The 10,945-nt window shown below is 40.3% G+C and overlaps 1 protein-coding gene across 1 annotated transcript; it reads right to left on the reverse strand.

The window, feature by feature from the left end:
• Nucleotides 1-839: 839 nt before the first annotated feature.
• Nucleotides 840-7,528, reverse strand: LOC139744656 (cartilage acidic protein 1-like). Its single transcript, XM_071655083.1, has 7 exons — nt 7,200-7,528; nt 6,662-6,960; nt 5,742-5,939; nt 3,203-3,340; nt 2,549-2,694; nt 1,842-2,064; nt 840-1,279 (listed from the first exon to the last, which is right to left on the reverse strand). Exons 1-7 carry the CDS (start codon nt 7,526-7,528, stop codon nt 840-842), a joined length of 1,773 nt encoding a protein of 590 aa, XP_071511184.1.
• Between the last annotated feature and the right edge of the window lie 3,417 nt (nt 7,529-10,945).

Raw genomic sequence — 10,945 nt, forward strand, 5'->3', positions numbered from 1 at the left:
TTTAACAGCAGAAATGTCCTACACTAATACATGGACAATACCAGGTTTTCAAAGACTACACTTATATATTTTGTTGTTTTGATATGAAATGTCTATTTTGATATAAAATGTTACCAAAATCCCTTAAACACTGACAATGCTTGGCCATTTGGACTTGCTGTCTGTGTTGTCAATCACCTCTTCTGCTTCAAAGAGTAAATAGTGAACTCGATATCTTAGTCTCAGAGTAATTATTGAACATGCTCTCTTGGAACTCAAATATTTCTAAGAACCCAATCTTGTTCCATCTCAATAATCTTGTCTCATTCATTCATTATGAGTAAAGCTACACTACCTGGCAACTGCATGTATACCGGTACTCATGTGACCAAGTGCTTGATTAATTCCAAATGCAAAAATAGTGATTTTGGGTCCTGTATGTGTGATCTTTCAATTGTCATATTTAAATATAAACCTGATTATCAATGGATAACAACAGCTAGCTCCACTCACATTGCCAATGTTCAACACAGTCAAGTGGCTAGAATTGGACACATCATAAAACATTTATAACCAGGTCATGGGAAGAATTCTCAGCTTTGTTGAGCAAGTAATATTCAACAGGAGAAACATAACTTCCTGCCCTATGCATTGTATCGCCATAATCGCCATAGTACAAATGTTACCACACACTTTCACATGCAAAGATTGGAATAAGAATAACAAAATGAAAATGGCATTTTGCTGCATCAGCAGAGGTATTTGGATGAAAATCCCTGTACACAGAAGTAATTGATCTGATATGATTAAGTCAGAGACCAAATTAGTAGGAGTCCACTCTGAAGCATGACCATGACTAGTCATGGACTCTGCTGATCGCCATTTGATGACCCCTGTTGGCCAGCCTCTGCTGTCTGACCAGGATGTGGGATTCTGATCATGGTGTTCCTCTCCTCCGCCCTCAGTGGACGGGTGAAGGTTGCCGTGTCTGGCCACTTCACCTCCAGGGTCAGCGTCGGCTCTTGGTCTCCGAAGCCGAAGTGGGCCACAGGTTCCATTTGGCACAGATAGCCGGACCCGCCATCGATCACTCGGAGCTGGGACACACCATCTCCCGATGTGACCTTGACCAGGGCCCCACGGGCAGGGGCACCTTGTTGGGTCAGGGGCATGACCCGCAGCCAGTTGTTGTTTGCTCCCTGGCGAGGGCGGTAGACAGTGAGTGGCTCCTCGGCACTCTCTCCATGAGCCAGGATGAGTTCCAGTTGTCCATCTCCATCAAAGTCTGTCACTGCTCCACCTGGTGAAAAAAAAAGAATTGAATTATGTGAGGGGAAGATAAAGCTGAGGTCACATATATGACAGGCATTGTAGATACATACTCAAATAAGGCGATGCAGTGTTATATAATATGTGTCTTAGAGTGCATAAGTGTGACTGTGTGTGTGTGTGTGTGTGTGTGTGTGTGTGTGTGTGTGTGTGTGTGTGTGTGTGTGCGTGTGTGCGTGTGTGTGTGTGTGTGTGTGTGTGTGAGTGTGTGTTTTAGCATGTACAGATTACAAAGACAGTTCATAAAATGAGAAATCTTTCAAAATGCATTTCATTGGTGATTGGTGGTCAGCGGTGATTGACAGTTCTCATGCTCCGCCAATGAACTTCAGTAAACAGGCACTTGAAACTGTACATGTATTCGGTGAGGATCATGCTTCACAACAGTATCTAACAGTTTGAATGGCTTTCATGTATGTTGCATGAGAGAGGGATCAACGGACCTGCCCTAAGCATGACTGAGTCATTCTTGAAGAAGTTGATGCTCTGTCTAAAATAAAAGAAAACCCCTACAACACGCTTGCCACACATACCTGTACCATGCCCAGTCTCCTCCACCGCTTTTCCAAGCTCAGTCTGCTGCTCAATCTGCACCCGCCCGTTCTCGGAGGGGCTGACCTTGAAGAGCCTATTAGGAGCCCACCCGCGGTAGGCGATGTTGTTGAAGAAGACCTCCATCACACCATCGTTGTCCATGTCTGCAGCGATGACCGTCCTGATAGGAGACGGTCTGGCAAATTCCGGGGTAGCTGCATCCTACAGGTGGGAAGATTTTCAACAGAAAGATTTACTTTAGAAATAAATACATCAAATCCAGTTATGATTGTCTTCAAGACACATTTATAGCTCAAGTATGCCTCCAAGACTTCATACTGAAATACACACTTCATGTTATGACAGGTGATATTATGTACACTTAAAAAAACAAAAGTAACATATCCATAGGATATACGATAAACCCAAAACATCATCAATCACACCATAGAATGTATGTAGTATTGCCTTGGTGTTCTTTACATGTATACCTTTCGCACTGAATGAAACTAAGTGCATGACTCTCCACATAGAAATGCACTCAATCAGGCATTAATGTTAATACATATTCGATGTGGTGGGGTCATACAGAGATTGTAGCTGTACTTCTTTTTCTACATCATCCACACTGATTTTTTTTTTCTGCTAATGTGATTAGGGCCCAAAATATATATATGCTAATCTGCATCTTGGTATTGAAACAAACCTTGAAACGTCTCCTGCCTTGCCTCTCTTGCTGCAGATAGAGGCGGTGCTCTCCATTCCAGTTTCCATAGACAATGTCCAGCTTGCCATCTCCATTGAAGTCAGCCAGTGCAACACCTCGGCCATTGTTGTATGGGTCTGCCACACCTGTAGAGTAAACCATGGAAGAAATAGACATAACTGACACTATTCTCATGCGACAATCCTTTACAACATTCAGAAACCTACAACAGAAGCTGACCCAGTAGGCCTATACAGGACATTGTGTTGACCTGAATAGTTTCAAGTTGATATACTGAAAAGTTGACTGTTGTGGGCTCAAGCATTTTCCACAACTTGTGACATGAAAAACCAAGTACATAGAACATTACAATGATCTATTCTACTCATATTATCGGTTGTATGCACATTATTACTTTGCAGTCTTTTGTTGAATATGCTGTTAAACCTGTCCAAAATTTCTGAGATGTGGTTCTTCTGGTCCCTAATTATGTACATATGTGCAAACAGAATACAATGTGGTCCATTCCTTGTTTATAATATCTTATCACTGCAATGAGACATAACCTGTCATGTTTGACAATAGAATAAAGAATGTTTCAAAGAACAAGAATGTCAATTAACCATTGCACATTTCAAGCTCCTCCACACTCACCATGATCTTGAGCTACTTCAGTGAACACTCCTTGTCCATTGTTCTTGTACAGGAAGTTTGGGCCCCTCTCGTTGTCACAAAAGATATCAGACCTGCCCTCATCATTTAGAATGGGTCCAACTGTAACCCCTCTCCCTCCTGTTTGGAAAAAAAAAAAAAAAAAACACCTCTCAATGTCAGTCATACAAATGTGTGACTTCATCATGTTTTTTTTTTTGTGCAATATATGTTTTATAATAGAGCATGGGAATATTTCAGTAGTGGTATTGTCTTGAAAGTTATCTGAGTTACAGAAAAATGAGTACACATATGAATATAAAGCCGATCATGTTTCACTTTCAAGCCCTGATAAACTTCAAAGTGGGATGCCCCACACTAGAGGATGAAATCTTGATTATTTTCCATCTCATGAAATCTTACAACATCTTCTATTCATCCAAGATTCAAACTGATATTACTAATTTACAAATTGCATTTCAGTGCAGAGTTCCTGGTAATGAGCCCCTGGCATAGGCGCCGGAAGTGGGGGGGCAGGGGGGGCGGCCGCCCCCCCAATCCAAAAAGTGGGGGGGCAAAACGCATTTTTGCCCCCCCAAAAAGCCCCCCCCAAAAAAAAAAAAGCCCCCCCCCCAAAAAAAAGTAATAATAATGATAATAAAAATAAATGAATAAACAAAGAAAATTAAATAGATATGTATATATATGAATAAAAGGGAAAAAATATGGCTACAAACGGCAGCTTTTGGACTGTAAAATGTCAAAATTTTCAAGCTCGCTCGCTTCGCTCGCTCGCATCCAGCAGTTGAGCCCGGTGCGCCTCCCCCTTAATTTCTAAAGCGAAAAACATAGCCACGACGGCAGTTGTTGGACTCTAGAATGTCAAAATGTTCAAGCTCGCTCGCTTCGCTCGCTCGCATTGAATCGTTATGCCATTCTCCTAATGTTGCTGACAGTAATTGCCAGTAGTTGCGCCCGATGCCCCCACCCCTTAATGGGGTTACTGCCAAATTGCCAGCAGTTGCGCCCGATGCGCCGCCCCATTAATTTCCAAAGTGAAAGATAAAGCTACAAACCCCAGTTTTGGGACTGTAGAATGTCAAAATTTTCAAGCTTGCTCGCTTCGCTCGCTCGCATTGAATCGTTATGCCATTCTCCTAATGTTGCTGCCAATAATTGCCATTAGTTGCGCCCGATGCGCCCCCATTTATTTCAAAGCGAAATATGTAGCTACAATTAAAACTCCAGTTTTGGAACTGTAGAATATCAACATTTTCAAGCTCGCTCGCTTCGCTCGCTCGCATTTTATTGTTATGCCATTCACCTTATGTTGCTGACAGTATATAATTTGTCGATCGTTTCACACCGTCATTCCATCCATGTAAGGAAAACTTACAATGTTCCTCAATGACTGCGTTGTTGAATGTATCACATTCCATAATGTATTGTAGTCCCATTATTGCTCACGCACACACGCACAAGCATAGTACAGACCGTCAAAATTACTTTATGGTTCCCCCCATGTTTCGACCCACTGTACGCCACTTTACATATATATATATATATATATATATATATATATATATATATATATATAATAGATGTGTGTGCGTGTGTGTGTGTGTGTGTGTGTGTGTGTGTGTATGTGTATATTGTGTAACATATGCATGGTCTAATCTTGAGCCCCCTCCAATGTTTGCCCCCCCCCCAATCCAAAACTGCTTCCGGCGCGCCTGGCCCCTGGTGCTGAATTGGACATCTCCCATGCATCACAAAGTGAGGACCGCTTTAAAGGACAAGTTCACCTTCATAAACATAAGGATTGAGAGAATGCAGCAATATTAGTAGAACACATCAGTGAAAGTTTGAGGAAAATTGGACAATCGATGCAAAAGTTATGAATTTTTAAAATTTTTGTGTTGGAACGGCTGGATGAGGAGACTACTACAGCTTGTGAGTCATATGCGTACAACAGTATAAAGAAAATGTAAAGAAAATTCAACATATTTTCACTTTTTTCGCATAATAAAAGAGCACTTGACTTGCCTCTTTCTAAAGGCAGGGGGAATAATATTACCCATAACATTTGTCGGTAACGAGTCGGGGGAATGTGTACTTTTTTCAAAAGATGAAATTTTGTGAAATTCTCTTTATATTTTCCTTACATTGTTGTACGCATGTGACATCTAAGTTATTCACACACTGCAGTAGTCTTCTCATCCAGCGGTTACTGCACAAAAACTTCAAAAATTCATAACTTTTGAACGGATTGTCAGATTTTCGTCAAACTTTCAATGATGTGTTCTACTAATATTGCTACATTCTCTCAATCCTTATGTTAATGAAGGTGAACTTGTCCTTTAAAGAAGAAAACAAACAATGCAAAGCAAGACAATGTCAACAGTCTCAGGTTGTTGTTGTTGATTTTTTTTTTGACTGATAATTCATAATACTTCCAAGAACTAGCACAATGCTCCTACTTTTTAGGAGACCTGTAAGACCAGGCAGTCAACACACAAGCACAAAAATTTGGTCAACTTACCAATGAATTTCCGGACCCCAACTTGACTAGCCACATTCTCGATCTTGATGGTTCCCTCCGACACGTTACTCTCCGCTTCATTCATCTCGATCATGGCACAGGCTCCGACGGGTGGAGACAGCTGGTAATTTGCATAATTGGCCAAGTAGATGGAGTAGCGGCCAGTTCCCTTGCGATCAATGCATGCCACTGAGCGCCCTGGGATATTAATGAGATTGCTACTCAAGTAAATACATGAAAAAGTGGTATCACTGTAACATTTTGCTCTCTTGCACTATCAAAGCTTGTGGTCTTTCTGATGATTTCAAAGACTGACAATAATACCACTGGGTTGTTTGAACTGTCTTCAGTAACTTTTGATTTTTTTTTCTTTCGTAAGCAGGATTTTTTATCGTCTCGCACTCAGACAGTGAAAAAGCAAAAAAGGCACAAAATATTTGAAGAAATACTGACACATACTAGTATGTGACCACCCAGCTTAAAACACCAAAAAGGAGACCAAACTTATATTCGAATTATCCACAAAGATTATTAAAAACAGGACAATCCATTGAAAAAGTGATTGAAAAAGAGACTGTTAGGAGATGCAGATTCATAGAAAAGGAGAAATGGCAATCTTAAGATTAGGGTCACCTAAGTGTGCTGTGCAGAGGTATTGATGTTATTATGTTCTATTTCACAGTGAAGGCAGCACCTGTCCAAAAATGAAAAAAAAAAATATGGGCAAGAAAAATTGCTAATATATGGATTCGATTTTGTACTAAGCCACCAGATTTTGACAGTAGGTAGATATCTCCCAGATACGACAAACGTGGGTTGTGGGTTTTGAGTTGGGCAGTCACATATATGTCACATGCTATTCCAGAAAACCAAAAAGTGTAGATATAAAGATGCACTCAAGATGTACTCGGTACTCTTACCTGCAAAATCATTGGTTACATCAGCATTTGCAGAATCTGAGAGAACATCTTCATAGCGACCATTTCTCCACTTGAAGAGCTTGTCTGGATAGGACTTGGTCCCCCAGTAGGCCTGGTTCGTGTTGAGAAAGTAGATCTCCTCCCTGCCGTCGCCGTCGACATCACAGGCGCACACTCCAATGGCCTGACCCCCCTCATCTCGTAGCCCGTAGAAGGGAGATGCTGCATCGTCGATGGCTAAGTTCTCCAGCTGGCTGGTGGTGTGGTTGTACTTTAGCACAAGGTTCGGTCCATTGAACCTGCAGAACAGTGACATTGTGTAAAATAGCATACCGGTACTGTAAACACACTTGTTTTTCTTATATTCCTCCGAACATTCTTTAGTTCCATTCTAGGATAGTAATGAAATCATTCCAAGACAATGCAATGCCAGGTAGTGAATGAATTAAATGATACAAGACCTCTTCAGTGCATGATGGAAAGTTTGGAAGTATTTATCCATGCTATGGGCAGATGTGGATTGAGGATGGCTACTTACCCAGCAACAACAATTTCCAGTTCACCATCATTATCAACATCAGTCACAGCGATGCCATAATTGAGCTGGGTCGGATTCGACTGGGCCGTGAGGACTTGTTCGCTCATGCTGACAAACCACGACGTGGGCGTGTCCACCGATGGACCTTGGCGAGATCCTGGCCTTTCCTCGGGGTAGATGTAATGGTAGTGATCGTTGTGCCGGTATCTGATTGGCTGTGCTGCCATGGCGACGCCAGATGGTGACGATTGGAAGGCAGACCTCAGGAGGGCCACAGACACAAGGCCTGTCACACAGTGAAGGGTTGTGCGAAGAGTTTTAGCCAACATGTTGGATTATCACACTATCTTGAGCTGAGTAAACTGTGAATACAGAAAGAGATATAGGCATATCACAGTTACAAGTATCCTTCGAATCCACTCCAATCTTGGCTTAGAAAATGAAGTTAAGGTGTAAGGGGAATTTCCCCGAATTTTACATGCCTAGCTGGATTCGGTGATTTGACCGGGAAAAAACAATGTTTTTGAGTGAAGTTTAGGGAACTTCAGACAAACTGTTCAAAAGGTATAATTGCTGTAGTTTTGTCAGATAGATCAATACATCATTATCATCATTGGTTTGGAAGGATACAAAAAATCTTGATGTCATAGAACTATTTGTACATATCTATATATATATATATATATATATATATATATATATGTATATGTATTGCCTTGTTTCTGTTCAAATGTTTGCAAATTGGTTGCTTTATAGCTTTTTTGCTTTTTTGTTTATGTCCCAGGCCCTTGAAAAAGACTGAGTCATAAGCTTGGGAGAATTAAAGGCATAGTGAACATACTGCAACGTCTGCCAGCAGTCATTCCTCTGTCACACCTATATGTTTGTGTGTGTGTGTGTATATATATGCACACACACACACATAAATGTGTGATGTGTGTGTGTGTGTGTGTGTGTACAGCTGTATATATATATATAATATATACTGAAAATGCAATTTCAACTTTTTTGTTGTTGAAAAGTTCATATTTCCCAACTTCTTGCTTACACAAGTTATGAAAACACTGTTCTCCCTGTCTTCAAAAGGGGGGTAAATTGTTGTGCAGTATGACTTCCCTCTAAAGCATATTCAAGAAATAGTTTTATAGTATCTCCATAGTCTGTTTGGTTGTCGTAATGCATCTATTACAAATCATAGTTGGTGAGGAAAAGAGAGACCTAAAATTTCAAGGGAAGTCCTGATGATTAGGCTTTGCTGTTTATAGCATGTAAGGATTTACCATTAATCAAATATGGCTACAGTGGCGGATGCACGAATTCTGTAAAGGGGGGGGCGTGACTAATATTTCTGGCGCCACTTCCGGGTTTCAATTCATTTTTTTTTCTTTTTATTTCTTTTTGTTTTTAACGAAAAATAAAGGGGGGGGGGCGTGCGCCGGTTGTGCCCCCCTCTGGATCCACCACTGTATATATACATACATTATATATATATATATATATATATTTTTTTTTTTTTTTTTGGTGACTTGCATTTTTATAGGATAAATATATAATGCTACTGCACAGATTATCGACACACATGCAGCAGAACACTCAATTCAGCCTACTTAGCTGACTTTTTAGGCTGTGTTGATATTGCGGGAATAAAGGTGGGACCAACCTCTTCCCTGCATTTTTATGACATTCGAGTCTGCGTCTGAGATCTACATTGTATATTAAATCAACAGTGGGCCTACAATAAATATACCACTAATACTGATATCTTGCACAGTATGAGAGTATAAAGACATGAGGAAGTCATTTGGCAATTCGATCCTTTGAAATACGAAAATAAAGAAAACAACCCTCCTGTATGGGTTTACCAGGACTTACAGATCCATTCTTCAAGTCAAATACGTAAACAAAGTCAGCAGAGCAGCATGGTTTATTAAGATAAAGGCATAAATGTACTACACATACACAGCACAGCTTTGTCGCCTCTGGTCGGGCTGGGCACATGAACATAAAACAGCTCCTTGATGAACACTTTGATCACCCCCATTCACTTACATTTTCCCGTACAAGACAAACATTCATGATCCATAATTCCACCTCAATCTAAAATCTGTAAATGTGGAATTATTTTTCAACACCATTCCTTAAGACCTGCGAGTACATTTTTTGACATTTTCATCAACATTTCTCTTTCTTAAATCTGAACATATGGTAGTGTACACAACAGTGCTCGATCCTTGCAAACTGTAAATGTAAAACATCACAGAAGAAAATAGAGACAAACGATCAATTATACTCTCTATCTATTTTGATACTTCAGTCACTGCTGAGCAGTATATATCACGACACAAAAACGAAGTAAAATAAAAATATTCCTCAACATTACCTAATCTCGTAACCCGCAGAGATGTCATATATTCACATAAAATGCTAATGGCAGACAATTTCTCCGGTTGGACGCGCAACACGGCTAGCCACTCGGCCTCGTTCTTCGAGAAAAATGCTGGTCAGTGGTCAGATCACACCTTTTGGTCCTTCACACCTCCCTGGTAGAGCCTATCGGACTGGCGAATGTATGCGAGATGTCTGCTGCTTGCTGGCTGTGCAGCGCTGGTGAGCTGTTATGAAATTTGACGAGTTACGAAAGCTCTGGGCAAGACTGGTATAGCTTTGCATTCTCTGAGTCACGCATGGCATGCAGTTATTTCCTGTCTAAATCGGGTACCTGTCTCAGCACGAGACGTAAGCGCGCACGTGTACACAACACCGAAGATTACATAACCACTCGACCATAACAAGCCGCGAATGAGGCACGGATAGAATTGTGATGTAATGATTATGAAAGGGAAAAAAGTTCTACAGGAAGCGCGCAATGACACGGAGAGGCTGAGGTGGTTTCCTAAAAAACGATCAAAACACCTATCTATAAAAATTGTAATATAACACAAACACACACATCCACGCACACACCACATACTAGTACATATACTTATGTATGTAGTGTGTGTGCGTGTGCGTATATGTATGTTAATCATATCATAAGTCATTTTGGGGTCTGTGAAACATTCTTTTTAAGGTAAATATTTCATCCATAGTTTGCCCTCCTTATGCTGGGTCCAAGCCATATCTACAGTGCAGTTTATCATATTTCATGCTTCATTTTTACAGTGTTTCCACTCAATCACAACACAATGACTCCCTGGTTCTATGCTCACATAATATCAGTGCTGTTTCCGGGGCTGTTTCTCGTTGGTAACAATTAATGTCTGATGTCAAATTTTTTCAAGAAACTGTATGGATTAAAAAAAAAAGGAATGTCGAATGCCCTTAGAGTAAGCTCACCTTTATGTAAAACATTCTTCTAACTGTATGGAATATGTTGATTTTCTATAATACGGAAATAAAACAAACACGCGAACAAACCTAACCGTTAAAAAAAAAAAAAAGAAAGTGTTAGGAAAGGTGAGAGGGAGTAAAAGGATGGAAGCTAAGACAACAGCAGTACTTAAAGAGGAAATCCACCCCAAAAATTAATAAACTTCAAAAAAGAAAAAAAAACAAACAAACAAAAGTATTCCCTAAAGAACGACACTAAAATGACAAGTATATTGGCTAAGAAATAGGGAAGATATGACATTTCAAAATTTCAGTTTCCCCCCCGAAAACATTTCTTGACCAGTGTAGCCTTCTGAATATTCAAATGAGCAAGTTTACGATGTCATGCTCTCACATAATTTCTTATTCATTTCATA

This window comes from Diadema antillarum, unplaced genomic scaffold (genome assembly GCF_040938485.1).
Source record: "Diadema antillarum isolate AM-2024a unplaced genomic scaffold, OU_Dant_1.0 seq00001200_RagTag, whole genome shotgun sequence".
Classification (NCBI taxonomy): domain Eukaryota; kingdom Metazoa; phylum Echinodermata; class Echinoidea; order Diadematoida; family Diadematidae; genus Diadema; species Diadema antillarum.

Bases quoted from the DNA above. Each gene is read 5' to 3' on its own strand.
- LOC139744656 (XM_071655083.1), bottom strand. From the start codon at position 7,528: ATGTTGGCTAAAACTCTTCGCACAACCCTTCACTGTGTGACAGGCCTT. The intron at 2,695-3,202 runs GTGAGTGTGGAG...TTTACTCTACAG, and splicing joins TGAAGTAGCTCAAGATCATG to GTGTGGCAGACCCATACAAC. The intron at 2,065-2,548 runs GTTTGTTTCAAT...TCCCACCTGTAG, and splicing joins AAGGCAGGAGACGTTTCAAG to GATGCAGCTACCCCGGAATT.